Below are 21,636 nucleotides of genomic sequence, written 5' to 3' on the forward strand. Positions count from 1 at the left end.
GTTGTCTGGGTGACATCAGAACCCATCTGATATCATGTGTGTGTTTCAGGCCGGTCTGACACTGAAGGAATGGTAACAGATTGCTCTGAATGTGGTGGAGGGGATTCAGTCATGGTCAGAGTCAGTCAGGGTCTCCTGCACCGAGACATCAAACTCAATAATGTTCTGGTGAAGAAAACTCATCATTCATCTCTCTCTTTGTTCAGTGAAGTGTTTCTTTAACGGAGCGTTTTTGTGTTGTTGTGTGCAGCTGGACAAATCTGGGTTTCTGTAAACCAGAGGCGATGGTGTCAGGCAGTATAGTGGGAACACCAATACCTACACATGCCACCAGAACTGTTCACAGGTCAAAATCACACACACACACACGGTAACACAAGCGTGTTTGTGCGTGTTTTCAGGAAAGAATTATAATTATGTGGTTGTTTATGCATTTGGTATTCTCTTCAGGTTAATGCATCAGAAGGTTTCTGTGACAGAACGTGAACGACAGGAAAATCACACTTTGTGTCGCATCTGCTGCTTCATTTTCTTCATTATTTTACATGTAGTTGACTTTGTGTGTTACATCAGAGTGAAATGTTTTTTTACCTTAACTCAACTCAACTTTATTTATATAGCGCTTTTTACAATTTTCAATGTTACAAAGCAGCTGTACATGAGACACTACAAGTAAAACAAATAAAGTCATACACCTGTAAAAACAAGAAAAAGGTGAAAACACAAAAGACAAACATACAAATGCTCCGCACAAACAATGTGCATACAGAGAACCACAGGTCAAATATTAAACGGACTATAAATTCCTATATGCAATATTAATTATGTCTAACTTCTGAATTCTAGAGGTTGTTTAAATTGGTTTACTCTCATACTGACACATTTTTTAATAAATTGATTTGGACTCACATGAGCTTTTCATTTATTTTCAGTGTTATTTTGTAAAACTGGATAACACGTTTTTGCATTATTATTTATAAATGTTATTGATTTTAAACACTTGGCAAAAGGTAGACGTATTCTAAATATATTCTCTAATCTTTGAAGCAGAATCGTGCTTATGAATCAATGGACCAAAGCAGAGTAACATACGTATATCTCGAGTTAAATGCAAACGATGGACAATTTCTTATTGTGTTTCTGCTGCTTTATAGCAAATTTTATTATTTCTAACACAACGTTATGTTTTATAGGCTCAATGTTGTTGATACGGAATTTCTAAAATATGTGCAGTACAGTTTAGTGCATAGTTGAATTATTGGATGCGTCATATATCGAAAGCACGAGCGCAGATCGGGAACGGGCTTCTCGCGCGCGCCACCTGCTGAGCAACGGTTAAACTGACTGACACTACCAACAAAAAACTCTTGAAGGTAAGTCATTTAACTTCACATTTAGCAGTGTCCAAACTTTTCACGTCATTTACAATTTTTAAGTAAATTACTACCAAATAGAGAAAATAAAGAATCGATTAAAGTTGAGTTGAGATAGCGAGTGAAACTGTGGGCGAAGCTTTAGAATCGGACAAATTATGGGAGAAACTATTTTTTCTACATTTTACATGTAACATGCATTTAATTTAATTATAAAAGATTTATGTACACATGTATAATTGTGTTTTGTTCAGGTGTGAAATAATACGATATGGCGGCTCAAAGAAAACGGCAGATTCCTGCCGAGTGAGTAAAATAACGTCTTTACATTTAAATTCGTCCATCAATCAAATATAAAGTGTTTGTAAGTGTGTTTGTGTCCTCAGTGTGTCTCAGGGCTCTGGTCCTTCACAGAATCCTTCGACTTTTGTGAATGAAGAAGGAAAGATAGAGGTGATTTATTTTCCGTCCTCTTGTAGAGAACTTTATAACTTATTTAAGTAAACGTAAGAAAATCCTCATCATGACCCAGCAAACATTTGGACGTTTAATGACAGTTGAATAGCTCAAAATTGAAAGTTTTTGACGTCATCTGGCAGTAAATTCCACGTCTTTTTGTCATCTTCTTGACGTTTATTATCATGTGTTGCTGCTAAATTTAAGCGTAAATATAAGCCTGCTTTCATATGATCACACATCCATTGTGTTACATCGTGTAAAGCAAGCAATTATGTCTTTAGGTTTACATGTCTTAAATTGACAGGTTCTAAAATATCCAACATCGGTCCCGTCTGACCTGAACGTCTATAAAACGTTTAAATCACATGTGCATCACAATCAACAACACATTTATTCTGGACTTAGGCAAAAATAAGTGTTTTAATTTAGCAGAACATATAGTGAACATCACATATCTGAATTGTCTTCCATTTGTTAAACAGGTACTTTTCGAACTAAAAAATAAAAAATATAATTTTTTTATAGACTTGTTAGAATAGTCTATAAAATATATTGTGCTAAATAATGAAACTTCTATCTATATCTGATATTGTTTATACATAACTTTCGTACAGTAATAAAATTGCACAGAAATGTACAGAAAATGGCCCGAATGATAACTGCAATGGAGTGGCTTCAGCATAGGACAATTTGCAAATATAGTAATTTGATGATAAGATGTTAATACAAATGATTGTGTATCCTATTTTTGTATTTTGGATTGTGTAAAGGATGTTAACAACATTAAAAAAAAAACTTAAAAAATTTTTTTTTAATGTTGACCGGTGAGTTGGAGTTGTGCCGCAGGGTCAGTGAGATGGTTCTAACCTTTCAAATGTTAAATAAGGAAAATCGGCATGACCGCATTGTCGGCAAGGGACACTACTTTGCTGTCGGACAAATGTTTGCTGGGAAATGATTGACACTGAACGAAAGGTCATCTCAGTGTTAGGGGCAATTCACATTTCACGTCCTATCATCTATCATCTGTAGGTGGCGCCTGAACTGTTTACCGCCATGAAGGAAGAAACGCTCCAGATTCTACAGGAGGTGGAGAAACGTAATGTTCAAACACATTAGACACTATTTAATTTATTTATAATAATATACTTTCAATGTACTTCTCATAAATATACTTCCAATGACACTAAAGTTTACTTGACTTCTACTGACAGAAAAGTCTGAAGTATATTTGCTCTACACTTGTACTCAATCTTTTGATGGAGATAAACTCTACAAAAGCATCATGGAGTATGTTCTTGACATTCTCTTGTCTTCCCTTTTGTAAAAATAAACTACTGTGTTTAAAAAGTACACATGTTAAAGTTTAGTAACAAGTTTAACTTTGCGCTGGAGTACAGTAAATAAAACACGTGTGAAGCTGATGTTTTTGTGTGTTGTGTTTTCAGCTTACAGTTTGAATCTGTCCCCACGTCACACCTTAACCAGAGACGTTCAGAGACGAATAGACAGCCTGAGAGTGGAAGAATATGTGAACACTCTGTGGGGAAGACTGAGACACTGGTTTCACAGATTCATATCTCTACTGACACCAGACACTGAAGATGATGATGATTCTGAAGATGATGATGATGAGACCTACTCATACCCCGAAATAGCCAAAAATGTTTAACATTATTATTTAAAGTATTATTAAGACATTCATTCTTTACTATCATTTGTATTCCTAATGATATTTTAATATTTCAAAAATATACATTTTATTAGTTGTAGAAGTTGTACTATTTTATCTTAACAACATAGGCTAATAATTACTATTTAAAAGATTTGTCTAATATTTTAGATGCTTAGTATTGCACATTCTCTGGGCATCTTGTTCACGGGAATGAATGAGATCCCAAGTATGCTGGAAACTGTCCTTCACCAACTGTCTAAAAAGGTTTTAGTTCTGCAAAGATATATAAAAGGTCAGGAATCGGACCATAACACATCCGCAAGGGATGACACTTACCCATAACCAGAAAAATGAAAGAAATGGTCATCAACGGTTAATACAGACCACGCATGCTTACACTCATATGCAAAAACAGGTGTAAACCGATAATACCTGAGGGGCGAGTGAAATTAACCAATTCTCATGTCTCTACGATGTTCAGTTCCAGAGATATAGGTCTAGCTTAATGGTTGCTAAGTTAACATGTTTAGTTGCTATGGATGTGGCATGGCACCTGCCATACATTATGATAGACGTGTATAAAAAAAGCTTAAGGCTTATGGCCAGGAGCATCTTAAATAGATACATTGATTCCCATTCATAATAGTCTAGAATGCCGTGCCATTTAAATTGTGTTTATTTTGTACACACATTATACAGTATATCCCATTTTGATGTAAGGTTTGAACTTCAGGAAGTCATGTTTACCATGTCTAAATGCATTGAGTTGCTGCCATGTGACTGGCTTAGTAGCAATTTGGGTTTACATGCAATTAAACTGGTGTACCTAATAAAGGTGTGTTGTATATATATATATATATATATATATCAACACAGCATCATAAAAGCAGCCAGACATGTGCTGTATTTATAGATGTGTAATTATGGAGCAACGTTTAATGTGTAATACATTTTATTTCTAACACTGTCTTCCTGTGAGACACATTTCATTCCACACACATGCACAGTCTCGATCACACATGACACACAGAACTATACAGTACATGCACACTCTTATTATACAGAGAGACATAATATCCATAAATACACACATTGTGATCTGGTGACTCTAAAAAAGCCATTGAAATTAATTATATTTCACTTTTTTGTCTGTTATGAAGGCATGCCTCTTCCGATGACCTTCACATTTTGCATGCTTTTTTTGTGTCATAATATGTATAATAGTACTATATGGCAAGTCAGTTGGATTATTCATTAAGGAGCAGCAAGCTTTCAGGTAGACTTTTGAGGTTAATATAATAAAGGACTCTGTTATGGTCACATTTATGAAAAAGTTCAACATGTCCTTGATCATAAATTATCTAGAGAGTCCAGAGAATTGTACTGTGGTGAAAATTTGGAAATTGCTTGAAAGACCTAAAATTAGTATGCAAAAGTACGTCTTTAACATCATCACCAATAACTTGCGAACTGTTTGATTGACATCAATGGATCAAGAGGCAAAGTTGTTCTGAATGAGGAGAACTATCATATGATTATATTAGTTTGTGTAAATGACAAATGTCACGTGATACACAACTGCTTAAGCAATGAAATACGCAACAATTTTACCATTTTTACTGTTATAGCGCCACCTAGTGTGCAAATGCCACGTTATTTTGTAGGTGAACTTGGAGTGATGGTATACACATATTTCCCGAGCCCCATGATGATATGTTAAGCCCTTCTGGATTTATGGCCATTTAAATGTGATAGGCTCCTCCCATTTTTAAATTTGGCCGCCCCTAAGGGACCGTGAAAGGAAATTTCTGCTTTTTTTCGATAATTATTTACAATCACTCTCCACAGAAGTCATCTGCATTGTTTTGGTTCCGTTAAGTCGAAAAACCAACGACTAGTTCGCGAAAGTAGGTTTTAGACATCATCTGCGATAACTCACAAATCGTTTAATCGACAGAAGTGGTTCAAGAGGCAAAGTTGCTCAGAATAAGGAGAGCTATCATATGATAACATTAGTTTGGGTATATGTCAAATGTCACGTGATACACAATGGTTTAAGCACTCCTAAAGCGTTATTTCGCCCCCCGGTGGCCAAATGAGTTCATATTTCTTACAGACCTTAAGGACTGTGAGACAAATAATCCCAGCGAGTGTCGTTTTGATCGGCCTCAGTTAACTCGGTGTAATTAGCGCTCAAACTTCATTGGCCAATGGCGGCCATGTTTTTTGAGATACGCCAATGTCCTTTGAGATATTCATGTAGCATGAGACAAAGACCCACCATACCACATATCAAGTCAATCGGGCAAAGGGTTGCGTAGTTATAGCCATTTTCTAGCTCATTCAAATTATAGCGCCACCTAGTGGCCAAATGCCGCAGTTTTTTTATTGTGACCCCGGACTGAGAGTCTACACATATTTTCCAAGCCCCATGAACATATCTCAAACAGTTCACGAGTTAGGGCCATTTTAGTTAAATATGTTACTTCTTGTTACCGTTACTGAAAATTCAACTTTTTTTTGATAATTATTTACATTCACACTCATCAGAACTCATCAGCGTTGGTTTGGTTCCGATCGGGCAAAAATCCAGGGACTAGTTCATTTTTAATTTTTTTCATAAAATGCAAATTAGCGAAAAAATTTGCATACCGGAAATGAAATCGGAGATATACGTTTTTTAAGTTTTGAGCCAATGATTACACTGATATAAAACACTTGGGTGTGCGACAAACGGTTTAGGGGTTACGTGCGCAAACGCGCCTTTCATCGCTGTAGCGCCACCTATGGGCCGATTTGGCTGGCTCCCTGTATCTGAGTAGCGACAAGGACTACTACCATCTGACCAAGTCACAGCTCTGTCGGCTTTACGGTTTGGGCTGCACGATCACTTTTAGGGAAGAATAATAATAAGAAGAAGAAGAAGAAGAATAAAACCTACAAATACAATAGGTTTCTAGCCCTACGGGCTCGAACCCTAATAAATAAAAATCAATGAAATGTGTATGGACTTATGACAAACTTATATACCGTATAAAAAGAACCGAATTGAAGTAAGTTGAATAATACATTAAAATAAAATCGTTACCTAACATCACTTCAGATATGTGTTATGTCATCTAACGTGTTGAAGAAATTCATGAGTTTTTCATTTAAGTTACTCAAGATTCGGTTCTATGTATCCTGACAAACAGCGACCTCTGTCGAGGTACAGCAGTAGAGCATTCTGAACCGATCAAGTGAAAAAAACTATTTGTTTTATATTTAAATTTACGCATTTGGGAGACGCTTTCATCCAAAGGGATTTAGAATGCATTGTATTATACATTTCTTTTTTATTATGTGCAATCCCCTGGGATCCAACACATGACTTTGGCGTGTCATGGAATTGTAACGCCTCTTATCATATTCGGAACATCAGGCTCTGACGGTTGATAATATAGGTAATTACTTGTATCATTTCGTGCCCGAAGCTGAAAAGGAAACTGAAGACGATCAAGCCGATACATCAACTTTTCCAGCGCGACTTGAGCAGGATTTAAAGGATTGGTAAAGGATTGATTATGTTAAATAGTAAATAACTATATCTAACTGTTTTACCTTTTGTTATACGACGTTATAACGACTATACACTGGCTAAGAATCTGAAGCGCCAAACTATCATTGCGAAGTTTTAATGGTCGGAATGGTATGGAACGCCAGGAGGGCCAAAAACGTGCGTATTTTAACGCGTTATTTTCGCGTAGAGTACGCGTTGTATGCGCGTAGAGTACGCGTCTACATCTACGCGCAAACAACGAGTTCTCTACGCGCAAACAACGCGTACTCTACGCGCAAACAACGCGTTAAAATACGCACGTTTTTGGCCCTCCTGGCGTTCCATAGTATGGCCACACTTTTTAACCAAAGCTTTCGTGTATAGCCGATCTCGATCTCTCCCACGTACGTGAAGCAATCTTCGGTGAAATGCGCTGCACAAACTTGAACATTCGGATTGTACTTTTCTGGAACAGTGTTGTTAATAAAATGTAACCATTCGTTTTAAGTTATCATCTTAAGGCAGGACAAACAAAGAGTCTTTCTTTTCGCAACGAAACCGGTGCGGTGCGGTTGCTGCGGCGGTGACGATACATTTGCTGCGTTCATAGGGATTGAATGTATACATTTGTTTGTATTGCAATCTTATTTTTTTCATGTAACTGAAAAGGATTCAAGTTACCAAATGTGTAAATCTGATTACTGTAGTTCAGTTACATGTGATCAGTTTCTCCACAACACTGGTAATGATGAACAGAATGTAAAATGATCTCGATGATGAATTTAGTGGCGAGTGTCTTGTGTCTCCAGTCCAGCAGGAGTCGCTCTGCAGCTCTTTAGTCCGCCGATAAACCCACTAAAGAACGAAAGAAAGAAAGTCAAACATCAAGCGCTGCGTGTAACGTTATAAGTAACTGGGATTTAGACTCTTTTGTGTTATATTTACGGTACAGGAAAGGTTAAATGTTTTTTGTCTTTGTCGTAAGTTATCCCCTGTCATTTATAATTATAATAAAATAATGATTTTAGTTTTTATTTGTTCAGATGTTGAGGATGACGTCACGGGTGGATGTGATGTGCTGTAAATCATTAGGAACTGATCTGTCCATGCTGGATATTGATGATTTCATCACAGAAATCTGTCAGCTGAAGAAAGAGGTGGAGTTACTGGAGGAAAAGCTGCGGACAAGAGGAGATGAACTCAACACAGAGGTTTGGACAACTTCATAACTAGGGACACTCGTGGCCTAAAAGCTGGAGAGTCAGACCGGTTAGATTCTCATTGCCGGTGGGTAACGACTGAGGTGCCCTTCAGCAAGGGCTCTAGACTCACCCAGGGCTCTAGACTAACTTGTTTTACTTTTTCTCTTAGGTGCACCAGCACAAAAGTTAGGTGCACCCAAATTTTTAACCGCATCACATTTAACGCATTTAACATTTACCTTCTCTTACCAGTTCACTTTTATTTATGTCCATATAGGCAAAATTTACTTGTAAATGTTTCTCTTACAAACTGTTCAACATTAAGTTCTTTATTTGAAGCAAAAATCTACAAGAAAGGTAACTTACTGAAAAAGTGTTGGTGCTCAAAGTGCTTCAGTGAAGTGAAATTTAAACTTAAAAGATCTCAAGATAAACGGACCAGGGCTTGAAGGCTCCGTGTCAGAGCATTGCTTATGATTTTCGGACGGATCAGGTCTTAACTTTAATCAGGCCTTAACCTTAACCTTTAACATTATTCGAGAAAAAGTTGTCAATTGTTCTTTTTCATCTTCTCTCATCATCTGCAGCTACATCCACTCTGTTTAACTGACGGCTGCTCACCTCTCTGTCTGACTGCAGCACACGCATTTTCAAACGCACACACCAGAGGTTGCGCTAGAGTTTTTTTTTGTCCGTCATTTTGACTGACAGGCTCGTAAAAGATCCGTCATAATCTGTTATTTCCCGTCACTATGGTTCAAGGTGGCATTAGGTGGTAATTTGTATGTTGGTGACATCATCACGCTGTACTGGCGTCTCGGAACTTGTTGTATTGTAATACAACCGAATGCCCAATAAAGACGTTACAGTTTTTGATATCATATTCAAGCCCTTTCCAAATCACTTTTTATTTTGCTCATATCTTGTGTATGTAACAAAAGTTATGGCTGATGTCGGCTGAAGCGCTGTGATTTTCAGCAAAGGAATTTGGAGTAAATCGTGTTTAAAGTTCAGTTATGAAATTAAAAGCACAACAGTCCAGTATCACAAGTAAAAGTCTATTTACCGTGGGGAGATATTTACTCTATAAAAATGTGTAAAAAAAATCCTAATGTTGAAGTCTGTAAAAATACTGTACAAACCGTTTGAGTAAAACGAAAGTGATGAAAAAGATGCAGCGCATACTTAAGAACGAGAGCTATGCCATTATCACTACACAAGAAAACTAACAAACATTACGGACAACAACTAATAAGCAGTGAATCAAGTTTTACTTTGTTCATCATGTGCATATCTGTACTTTTGATCATCTCTTGTACAGTCGTGGCCAAAAGTTTTGAGAAGAACATAAATATTGGAAATTGGAAAAGTTGCTTCTTAAATTTTTATAATAGCAATTTGCATATACTCCAGAATGGTATGAAGAGTGATCAGATGAATTGCATAGTCCTTCTTTGCCATGAAAATTAACTTAATCCCAAAAAAAACTTTCCGCTGCATTTCATTGCTGTCATTAAAGGACCTGCTGACATCATTTCAGTAATCATCTTGTTAACTCCCCAGTTATGTAAACACGTGCAGGAATGTCTTGACCACAGCCAATCAGAGGGGGGTCCGCCCTTCACTATCATTGGTCGCACTCTAGAGCCCTGACCTTAACCCCACATGCACTCTGAGCGATGCAATGATAGCTGCCCGCTGCTCCTGGTGTACGTGTGATCTCTACTCTGGATGGGTTTAAAGCAGAGGTCACATTTCGTGCATGGGTCACCATATCTGACTAATAGTTATCACTTTCACTGTTTCACTCACCTCTATAATATTGACTGTACTGTCATTCATGGCAAATAAAATCTACATTAAATACCAGATATATATTATATATGATGCTTTTGTTTTGTCAGGATGTGTCGGCGGTTTTGTGGAGTCAATCTTCAGTGTGTGTGAATGATGGGAGCTTCAAAGAATCTCTGTATTCAGTGTGGAGCAGCAGAGATCAGATCACACCACAGCCACTGCTGGACAAACTCTCTGAACCGAAATCCAGCCTCACTTTACTCTGTTATACTGACACAAACCCCACAGACGCTCAGGACACTGCGTGTGACAGTAATCACACATTGAATCAGGATGAATCTACTGATCAAACCTCCACAGAGTCTCTGGGTTCTGTCTGTAACGCTGGAGAACAGCAGACCCTGAACACCATACCACTGAAGATGTGTTCTGTCAAACTGATAGACTGCAGGAAACTGATGGAGATGAAAACAGAACCCACACCAGAGAAAGATCAAACTGATGAAGAGGAGAATCATGAGGATTTTGTTCCTTCAGTCAGTCTGGAAATAAAAACAGAACCCAAATCAGAGGAAGAACAGACTGAAGAACATGAGAATGATGATTTTATACCTTCAGGTATGTTTCATCTGTCATGTTAGATGCTTATTCATAAAATATGTTTTTGGTTACTTGAGAAAACCACAATGAAGTTAGTTTCTCATTCTCAATAAACACTGATGTAGTTTCATATCTGCTGTCGTGTTTGTTTCAGATGAGAGGATTGATTCATGTTGTGATGGAGAAATGGCCTCTACGTCAAAACAGCGACTGACAGCACAAACTCTTTCTCGCATCACCTGTGGGAAGACATTCAGTTCACAGAGACATTTCAAGACACGTGAGAGAAAAGACACAGAACAGAAACTCTTCACCTGCACCAGATGTGACATCAGCTTTCTTACCTCACAAGAGAAGAAACTTCATTCACAAGAGCACAGAGACAAGAAACACTTTCACTGTGAGCAGTGTGGGAAGAATTTTCTCTCGTCTTCTCGTCTGAAAGTTCATGTGCGGACACACAGCGGTGAAAAGTCTTTGCACTGCAGTGAATGTGACAAATATTTCAGCACCAAAGCAAATCTTGTTCTTCATCAGAGAATTCACACTGGAGAAAAACAGTCTGAGAAGAGATTCGTAAGTCTTCAGACTCATCAGAAGAAACACGCTGAAGAACAAACTGATCTAAAGTCACACAAAACAACACATACCAAGGAGAAACTCTTTCAGTGTTCATACTGTGAGAAACGCTTCTCTCATAAATCTCAACTGATAATTCATGAGAGAACTCACACTGGAGAGAAACCTTACCACTGCCCTCACTGTGGAAAGAGCTTTTCTCAGTCAAGTTCTTTAAGAGTTCATCTGAAAATTCACACTGGAGAGAAACCTTATCAGTGCAGTGTTTGTGGGAAGAGCTTTAATAGTCATCACAATTTAGTGAGACACCAGAGAATTCACACTGGAGAGAAACCTTATCAGTGCAGTGTTTGTGGGAAGAGCTTTAATAGTCATCACAATTTAGTGACACACCAGAGAATTCACACTGGAGAGAAACCTTATCAGTGCAGTGTTTGTGGGAAGAGCTTTAATAGTCATCACAATTTAGTGACACACCAGAGAATTCACACTGGAGAGAAACCTTATCAGTGCAGTGTTTGTGGAAAGGGTTTCACTCATCAAACTGGCCTAGTAAATCATCAGAGAATTCATACAGGTGAAAGACCCTTTAAATGTTCTCATTGTGACAAGTCATTTGCTCAAATGAGTGCCTTGAAAAACCACGAGAGAATTCATACTGGAGAGAAACCTTACTAGTGCTCGAGCTGTGGAGAGAGATTCACTTATTTAAGAAGTCTTCAGACTCATCAGAAGAAACACGCTGAAGAACAAACTGATCTGAAGTCACACCAAACTACACATATCGAGGAGAAACTCTTTCAGTGTTCACACTGTGAGAAACGCTTCCGTCGTAAAGCTCATCTGATTATTCATGAGAGAACTCACACTGGAGAGAAACCTTATGTCTGTGTTTGTGGGAAGAGTTTCACCTTTCAAAGTTCTCTACTACGTCATCAGAGAATTCATACAGGTGAAAGACCCTTTAAATGTTCTCACTGTGAGAAGTCGTTTGCTCAAATGGGTGTCTTGAAAAAGCATGAGAGAATTCGTACTGGAGAGAAACCTTATCAGTGCTCGAGCTGTGGAGAGAGATTCACTTATTTAAGAAGTCTTCAGACTCATCAGAGGAAACACGCTGAAGAACAAACTGATCTGGAATCATCATAGCGTCTATAACCTGGAATAATTTTACTCGCGGTATTTTTCTGTGTACTATATTCCAATGAAAATCTTTTCTCATTTATGAATAAAAATGAATCTGTTTTATGTTGTTTGTCTGATTATTAACTTCTTGAGCTTATGACAGTTTGTAGTTTAGATGAGGATGATGACACAAGGTGGTTTAACTTGAGCGGCATAATCTGTGGTTGTCTCGGGATAGGGGAGGAGTACAGAAAGAGAATCATCAGCATAGCTGCTGTTCATTACTTTTAATGATAATACTAGAATGCACTAGTGTAGACTTTACTGAAAAGATGTGTTTTTAATCTAGATTTAAACTGGCAGAGTGTGTATGACCCTCGAATAGTATCAGGAAGAGTATTCCAGAGGTCAGGTTCTACACATGACACTACACATACACTATTTATCCGAAGGGCTGTTTCATAAAAGTTGCTTAGAAAGGCAGGAATTAAGGTCTGAAACCAGACCTGAACGAACTGAACTAATCAATCAGGCTTAAATGGGTTTCATAAAGTTTAGCTTTAGTTCACATGATCCTACTGATTCGAATGAGGCTCAGTTAGTCAAGATAATAGCACAAACAAGATATTAAAGGGATAATTCAGTCATCATTTACTCACATTCGAGCAGTTCCAAATCTGTATAAATGTTTTATTACAAGTGTAAGATTACAAATGCAAATTAATTGAGAAAAAATAATGGCGTGCACAGATGAATCATTTATAATAATCACTTCCTTTACCTGTGTAAAACACTTCCTGATTGATTTCATGGTGACTTAATACTTCAGTTTACTTCTTAAGTGATGTAACTGATGTTTCTTAAGTTTTTCGTGAGCAGGGTGAATACAAAAAAAATATTTAGAAAATCTTGACTTTTAAATCCACATTTATTTATTTCTAAGTCGTGCTGGCTCAAACATACACTCGTAATGTTCAATAGCTTAATAACATGTACTAGCCATAGACAAAAGATTTTATTTTCTGAACAACATGTTTGACTCAACCATGCCGTTGTAACATTAACGTTACTCCCTGCCATGATACATGCGTCCAATAATGAGTGAAAGCAGTTTATGAGGGAGGAGCCAAGACGACAGTTTACAGTTGAGGGGCGTGGCATACAGTCAAAGCTCTTTATATCATCAAAGGAAGGGCTCGATGTCGATATCGATAGCAGAGCAGGGCATGGTCAGCTCAAAACGATTGATGACGTCAGGGTGAAGGACCCCCAAGTGTCCGATGCTTTTGCCGCAAGAAAAGATCTCAGCACAGCGACCGGGGAAGAACGTAGAGTCTACAAGACAGACAGACAAGAAAATGTGAATTAGGTTAATACTTTAAGGATTAGATTCCATTACGGTAAAGCTGACTTTCAAAGCTGATGTGTGGTTTCTCAGATTTTCAGTTGACATTACATGGCATTCACAACAACTCATTTTATTTCAGTCATGTGATGCATTTCTGAGTAATATGATGAAAAGTGGTGTGGTTTTATGTCCATATGAACTTGATTTTTCCTTTTTTTTTTCACGAAGTTAAAAGTTAACCAGATAAATTGCTATGTTAATTATTAGCAAGATTTTAAAAGACTGGATTAAAAACCACAGACCTAAAACAATAATAGCTGTTTGACTTTGAGCTGACATTATTTTCAGTCAAAGTGACTTAGAGGCTGACAAGATGCGGAGCAAAGTATTATATTAAGATGAAAGATTGTGAAAAGAAAAACAAAAGCACTTTCACCAGTAGCAAATATTCCACGAATAATACAAGTCAGACCAAAACAACTGTAAGAGTTTCCATTCATATTGTACTTACCTACTACATGAACCAAAATGCTGTTAAATATTAACCGCTGAAATACATCTTTGAAGATGACTCACACAGATCATAAACAGAATAACAGTGGCACAAACATCCCTCCCAGGATCGCGAGACGGACAGTGTGTCCACAAGTCACTTTTGATATTATGACTCACCCTCTGCAGCCTGGATGTGGTATCCGTGGTTACGGCCCGGTTTGACATCCAGCAGCTGCATGACTCGATCAAGAAGTCCGTGGATGACTTCGAAACCCGGGCTTTTGTTGTAGTACACGGCAGACAGTCGCCGGTTGTTACGTGCTCCTACATCTGTATGTGTGTTTAACATCATGATGTTCATTGATATTGACATTAAATATAGAAGATGAGATGCATTCCGAGAGTCCACAAACCTCGAGTTTCGTCTTTAAGGACGACATCTGAAATCTCAAACAGTTTGAGAGGAAGGGGCATCTTCCTGTTGGCAGCGACCGTTTTCAAGAGACCCGCCAGAAGGGTTGTGCGTGCCACCTGCAGACCAGTGACAGATAGCATCTTTTAGTTTGTCAAATCTCAGTTTACTACTAACTTCACTATTTACGTAACACTTTACCATTTTACTAAACACTTAACTATAAGTTTCTATTTATTATCATAGATAAATACATTAAGTTACATGAACTAATAAGCAATATGTCTTTAAATCAATTTTCAATATTTGTTATTTAAAGCATATTTGTTATTTTGTTAATTGTTCATTAATGCAACATTGTCAAACTAATAACAAAAACGAAGTTTATTTAAAAATCACTAAATGTGCAAAATTTATGCAGGAAGTTGAATAAAGACTGTGCAGGGCTGGGAATTGTTGAAGTCCTATTCTTTACCAGTTTCGATTCCAAAATGAAGCAAAACATTTAGATATTAACCTATAGTGTCATTTAGCCTGCTTATTGCCAATTTTGCAAAATATGTATATATTTATGAGCAGTGTTTTGTGTATTTATAAACATAAGCATAGCAGCCAGGTTTTGTAAAATAGTAAAAAATATGGTTAATTTTCATAAGGGCTTTTATGGAGATATCAGCAATTCTGAAATTGGGCAAACCGTAATTGATACAAGGAATTGAAAGGTTAATTTTATATCAAGTATCTATAAATATATATATCAAAATAGTTTTGTTTTTTAAATTATATTACTGGATAACTTGATGTAAACTTTGGCGGACTGCTCTCTAGTGGTCAGGTGTGAGAAAGGCTAACAGGAACTTGTTTCACATGCACTGTTTAAAATGGATTCTGTTCTTCACCTGAAACTCTGCAGTCTTTGGGTTTGAGATGTGAACTGCTCGCGTTTCTGCAATGTTTTTCCCAAGTTTATCAGCAATATCTTCTTCTGAACACTGCAGAGAAAGAGAGAGACATATATTAATGAGAACATAAAATTAACGCTCTTGTTCTTCTTAAACAGCTATATGTACATACTACAACCCTTAGAAACACCGTCCATTATATATGATTATAATCTCTTATGTTGATGCATTTAAAAAGTTTTGTTTCTGCTTTTTAGGAAAGTATTTTGGCCACCAACTTGCTCTCGTGTGTAATGAGTGAGAAAACATGGATGGATCGAGCGTGTCATTTCTCACCAAAGCGAACGTTAAAGCTTCGGTAAATCCAGCAGCTGCAAGGTCTTGTCTTAATAACTCTGTCAATTTATTCAGAGGGAGCTGCGCACACAAAAACACAGCACAATAATTGAGTCATTTCATTGTAATGGATGTCCATCGTATCATAACAGTTCTTCAGAGATTCTGATTGGTCAGAATGAAGGTTATTCAACCTGATTGGCTACTGTGTAAGTACGGGGCGTGGTCCTGACAATGTTGTTAAAGCCATAAGAAATGGCAGCGTCCTCCATTATGTCACAGGCGTGGATGACATCAGAGCGTGTGGGTGGGATCTCAACCTGGATCCGATCGTCCTCACCGCTGACCTCTGACCTCAAACACATCTTGGTCAGGAGCTGAGCTACACTTTCAGCTGACTCGCTGTACACAAACAAAAGCACAAGTTCAAGCTTATACATTGAAGGAATGATATGGATCATTTATATCACGCTTCGTGTGTCAGACCTACTTGATCCCGACTTGTTTGTTGATGAAGTCTGCAGAGAGCGTCTCTGTCCTGTAAGCCAGCTCCTACCAACAAATGTCGACCGTCAGAAAATGACCAAAACTTTGGCTTTGTTTTAAATGAGATAACATTACTCTTTCTAGTGACTAGATTCTTTGTTTCGGAAAATGTTTAATTAATTTTATTAGGATTAAACTGTCAAGGCAGGTGGTTAAAGGGGGAGAGGTTGAAGAGAAGAGTGCTTGGGGATGTCAACCATATAAGTTTTCACATTTCTTTAGGTTATGTACTTGTAAATGAATTATTCTAGATTTTTATACTTCGTTGTGATAACATTTAGAGCAAAAACTGAAGTTGAATACATACAGGATACAAACATGATCTTCCATCTGGACAAACAACCTCTGCTTCCTCCACCCTGAATATAAAAGAGAAAATGGAGATCTGTTTAGTTCACTTACTACATTGTAAATACACAAATAACACAATCTATGGGGATAATAACATGTTATGAATGCTTCTAAATAATGCATATACAAAAGTAAACAATCATTTCTAAATGAATTCAAGTGTTGACACTACAGGTGTGTGTGTGTGTGTGGTACTCACGTGAACGGCTCCTCACAGTACTCACTAAACATGGTCACTACCATATCCAGCACAATCTTTGCCTGAAAACACACACAAACCATCATTATCACGATCAACATGTATGCGATCGGATCTGAAAACACTTACCTTTGTTAGGTCCATAGCTGTGCACTCAATAAAAATGTTCTTCGTGTTTAATGAAATCTTGCTGTGGTCTCCTGAGATACAGAACAAGGAAAATAATCGTACATCCTAAATCAAACCTAAACTGTGTTTGTCATGTCTGCTTTCATAGATCTGTGTATCCGACTCACCGTTAATAATGGGAGGCATTGATAGGACGATTCCGTTGCTGTCGTATATGATGGGATACAGAGGCTCGTTCTCTATGATGTGCAGGTAGTGTCTCAAATGACTGTCGGTCTGAAATAAATTCAACATATTCAATTTGGCGAGCTGACAAATACGTATTCATCATCTAACAGCAGCCAATCAGAGCTCACCTTATAGAAACTCATGAGTTCTGTGGCGGTGTACTCTTTGCTCTGATTGAGCGGTTTGAAGCGGATCTCTCCGGGCGGTTTGGCGGTGTAGGTGAATGGACCGGAGATGGTATCCAAATCATGTGTTCCTATGGCAACCAGAGTTCTCTTCCTGAAAAGGAGAAGAGGCGTGGCTATGAGTCATCCACCTGGAGAATAATCTAACACAAATAGAAGGAGATCGTGAGCAATTATTCACACACCTGCAGATGTTCTGGTGAAGTTTCTCCTGCAGCTCTATGAAGCTCTCGTATCGCTCCTGATTGAACGTGATGTTGCGCAGGACAGCTGCTACCGCGTGTGGCCTCACAGATGCCGTCTACACAGACACATGAAGAACACATGACGTAAGAATCAGCAGTAAATCAGTCCCAATATTCTGAGAGATCTCTCTCCATGCTTCGATACAGCTGATGAGGTTTTCTCTGATAGTATCGAATTATTTAACGCACTTCTATATGGAAATGTAAATCATTCACCTCCTCCGTTATGACCAGACGCTGAGGCTCTCCCCCATTGGCGGGACTAACTCGCCTGTACCGGGGAGCTTCAATCCTATAAACACACACACAATCATCTTGTTTAGCGGTATGGTCACACAATTTGACTAAAAATGACTAGAATTGAGATTCAAAATCACATTAATGAGCACTTGGTCGTACTTCTCTTTGAAGACCTGCAGACCCCTGACCAGACCCTCCAGACACAGCAGATCATAGCGGTTGGCTGGTACGTCGATCTTATACAGAACAACATCAGACGCTCCCTCTGCCTTCTGATCGCCCTGTTCTCGGCTTATGATATCCTTCTCTGACGTCTAGACATTCAAATTCGGATAAAGTATAGACAAATGCACATGACAACAAGACAGGTCAATGTTAATGGATACATACATTTGTACAAAGGTAAATAGTTGTCTGTTAAATAAATACGGTTTACATGAATAAGTAACTTTTTTATAGCTCAATAATTGTTAAAAAAATATTTTTAAATGTATTGTAAATAAAAAAATCTTTTTTTTTAATGTTATGTCACTTCCCTTATGTGATATAAAAATATAAAATTCGACTTACGATCTCGTCCAGCTCGAGTCCAAACTCGAAACATAGTTCATCAAACTCTTCATCGGCTAAAAAAAACGAATTTGTTAGAGCAGTGTTTGTGGCGCGTTGTGATTACGTCATCAACGTGCTTTCGGTGAAACAGCGGTTTTCAAATGAATGAGGTATAATATTTACTACATTTTCAAACACACAACGTCATGCATTCAAGCAACAACTTACAGGAGAACCATTCAATTTAAATACAACACAAAATCATAAACTTTAGTCCTATGAATCTCATAATAATCGAATCTGATGCAATCGCTGCGACACACTGGAGGATCAAATAGCGTTACACGCACATAATGTTCATTTATTTTGAGTCACATTACTGACTTGTTAAGCAATGTAAAGACGATAACGGTCGAAACAAACGATTTACGACTTATTATATACGTTATGAACGTACTCATCCATCATTACTTTATATGGAAACGCGATCACACACCAAAACATGATTAATTTCTCTGGAAATTTCGATTGTGTCCGGTTTATTAGGTATTTATTATGATAAAACACGTACTGTATGTTTTCCCCAGGGCTTCAAAGAGCAGATCTCTCTTCACGCTGACAGTCGGCATGGTCGCAGCTGATCGCCCCGTCCCGAAGACCCGAGCGCCGCACGAAAATTTCAAAATAAGACCTTTTACAAAATAAAAGAAAACAGCATTAAATAATGTGAAGTTACAATGTTTTAAATAAATAAAAATGCATTAGTAAATGCTGAAACTAAAATGAACATTAATAAATGCTGTAGAAATAGAAATGCTGTTAGCGAATGCATTTGAATGTTAACAAATACAACCTTATTTTTGTGCAATCCAACGATGCCAAATAAAATTGTTTTATTAAATTTTAGGCTGTTTAACATGACAACAATGTTTGTGTGTTTGTAATTATTGTCTGATCAGTTTATTTGGTGCATTTCTCAAAAAAATTGACCAGATTAAAGGGGAAAATCCTGTAATTTGGGCTATCGCTGAATCCTAAATTCATCTCTCAAGTAAATGATGAGTTGGTAACAAAATGAGATAACTCCGTTTTTAAACAAAATCAAAAAGTATTTCATTATATTGAAATGCTTTTATTGTGTTAGCTGTATTTTTTGTTTGTAGCCTAAATCAAAACAAACCAACTGCATTTTGATTGATATTAATTGGATTGATTAATAAAAAAACACGATTTTTGATTTTTTTTTTTAAACGGATTTATCTCATATTTGACATCTGGACACTGTCATAGTGAACATCTGCCACTAGATGGCGTCGTTCTGCAGCATCATATATTTGCGTCACATTGTATTTTCCTGGAATCATGAAGCTAAAATTAATACTATTTAAGGATGTTATTCCCAGAGACGCACCTCAGCCATGGTTCCAACTCTTTATCCTCAAACCATTTACACGAAAACGTGCATATCCCCATTAGTCAACGATGTCGTTTAACATCCTAGTGTAAATTGACCTCCCACTATTTGCCTATATGGAATGATTGTATATGGAATATATACAATAAGATGCACTTTAGAAAAAAATCATTAATTCTTAACAAACTACAATAGGCGTATGATTTGGGGTCAAATGTGGGATTGTGTCTAAGCTATAATTAAATGACCAGGTACAATTAAAACCTTCAACTTTTGGATTAAGTCACGGGGTCCCCTTACCTTACACACAAACACCAAAATGACCTTTGCAGTGTGGTGGTTACAATGGCAATGCAAATATTGTTTTTTCCTTGGAGTCGTTTATAAAAATTATTAATTTATGGATTTGGCAGATGCTTTTATCCCAAGCAACGATCTTTAAGATAAAGCTGCTTAAAAGGTTCTCCACTGCGATGCCATAGAAGAGCCACTTTTGGTACCAAAAAGAACCATTCAGTCAAAGGTTCTTTTAAGCACCATCTTGTTTTACCTTTTTATAACCTGAAGAGCTTTTTCTTTTTCATTTTTGGCAGACGCTTTTATCCAAAGCGACTTACAGTGCACTTATAAGTCAAATTTTTGTTCTGAAACTGAAGGTCTTCAGAAGCAAAAGATTCTTTATGGAACCTTTTTGACAAAAAAGGTTCTTCTATATGGCATCGTTAAGCACCTATATTTTTTAGAGTGAATTTACAGTGAAGTGCATTTATGGTATACATACAAATTTATGTTCTCTGGATATAAACCCATGACCTGTGCAGCCCTAAAGCAATGCTCAACCTGTTGAGCTGCAGGAACATATTCAGCTTTTTATGAGGCACTTATTAGCAACAACACACAGTATTTTATTTTTGTCTGAGATTTGTAAAATAATCTGAATGTGCTCCTGTCTTGCAATATCTGTGTTTCAAATAAAGCCAGCAAACAGAACAAAATGGATTTCAATTCGAGAACAATTTAAATCTTTTGTATCTAACATTGTTTTGTTTTTCCCCAACACCCAGTGGAAGTCCCTTCAAACATCACCTGTATGACTCACACGGACCTGACAGGAGGTCCACCGCTGAGTCCCTCCAGGAGCCTGCTGGGTCCCCTACCCCTTCTGCCACACCTCCTAGTGGGACCCTGCCAGCATTCATTGCCCCCTTCCCCAATGACATACCCCTTCCCAACATGCAACTTTGAAATGTGCTCCCTGAAATGATGCCGAATGTATGGAGACTGTCTTCCTTGGTAAATGCCCACAATGACCCCTACAGTAAATGATTAAATTATCATTAAAATGTATGTTGAAAGTGGACCAACAAGCTACAATAAAAGAGTACAGTAAATGTGGACATAAATCTTAAATGTTTCACAGCTTTCCTGCTATTCAGTAGTTGTAGATGTTCTAAATAGTTTATATTGGATTTGCTTACTACTCCATGAAAAATTACTTCATCATATCTTTGCTTCTGTTAAACACAAAAGAAGACATTTTGAAGAATGTAGGAAAGCAATTTTGACTACCATTGTATTTTTTCATACTATGGGAGTCAATGGGGGGCAAAATCTGTCTGTTATAAGCATTCTTCCAAATATCTCTTGTTGTTTATTTTGTGTGGAAGGTGAGTAAATGATGGCAGAATTTTAATTTTTGGGTGAAC

General features: G+C 37.4%; 1 protein-coding gene and 1 pseudogene across 1 annotated transcript; one reads left to right on the forward strand and one right to left on the reverse strand.

The window, feature by feature from the left end:
• Positions 1-7,434: 7,434 nt before the first annotated feature.
• On the forward strand, positions 7,435-12,471 carry LOC130429263 (zinc finger protein ZFP2-like; annotated as a pseudogene).
• A 786-nt stretch (positions 12,472-13,257) lies between these two features.
• farsb (phenylalanyl-tRNA synthetase subunit beta) lies at positions 13,258-19,179 on the reverse strand. The gene is made up of 17 exons (XM_056756749.1): positions 19,088-19,179; positions 18,535-18,590; positions 18,124-18,278; positions 17,941-18,016; positions 17,665-17,780; positions 17,423-17,573; positions 17,234-17,342; positions 17,067-17,137; positions 16,938-16,999; positions 16,695-16,746; positions 16,332-16,393; positions 16,036-16,243; positions 15,842-15,922; positions 15,503-15,595; positions 14,605-14,722; positions 14,369-14,521; positions 13,258-13,683 (listed from the first exon to the last, which is right to left on the reverse strand). The coding sequence occupies exons 1-17, from the start codon at positions 19,143-19,145 to the stop codon at positions 13,532-13,534; spliced, it is 1,773 nt and encodes a 590-aa protein (XP_056612727.1). The 5' UTR covers positions 19,146-19,179; the 3' UTR covers positions 13,258-13,531.
• Positions 19,180-21,636: the final 2,457 nt, after the last annotated feature.

This window comes from Triplophysa dalaica, chromosome 9 (assembly GCF_015846415.1).
Source record: "Triplophysa dalaica isolate WHDGS20190420 chromosome 9, ASM1584641v1, whole genome shotgun sequence".
In the NCBI taxonomy this organism is placed as follows: Eukaryota; Metazoa; Chordata; class Actinopteri; order Cypriniformes; family Nemacheilidae; genus Triplophysa; species Triplophysa dalaica.

What these genes read in the sequence shown, in the direction of transcription:
- farsb (XM_056756749.1), bottom strand. Translation starts at nt 19,145, where the DNA reads ATGCCGACTGTCAGCGTGAAGAGAGATCTGCTCTTTGAAGCCCTGGGG. An exon ending in AACTCATGAGTTTCTATAAG is followed by an intron (nt 17,343 to 17,422) that starts GTGAGCTCTGAT and finishes AATTTATTTCAG; the next exon opens with ACCGACAGTCATTTGAGACA. An exon ending in AATGCCTCCCATTATTAACG is followed by an intron (nt 17,138 to 17,233) that starts GTGAGTCGGATA and finishes TCTGTATCTCAG; the next exon opens with GAGACCACAGCAAGATTTCA.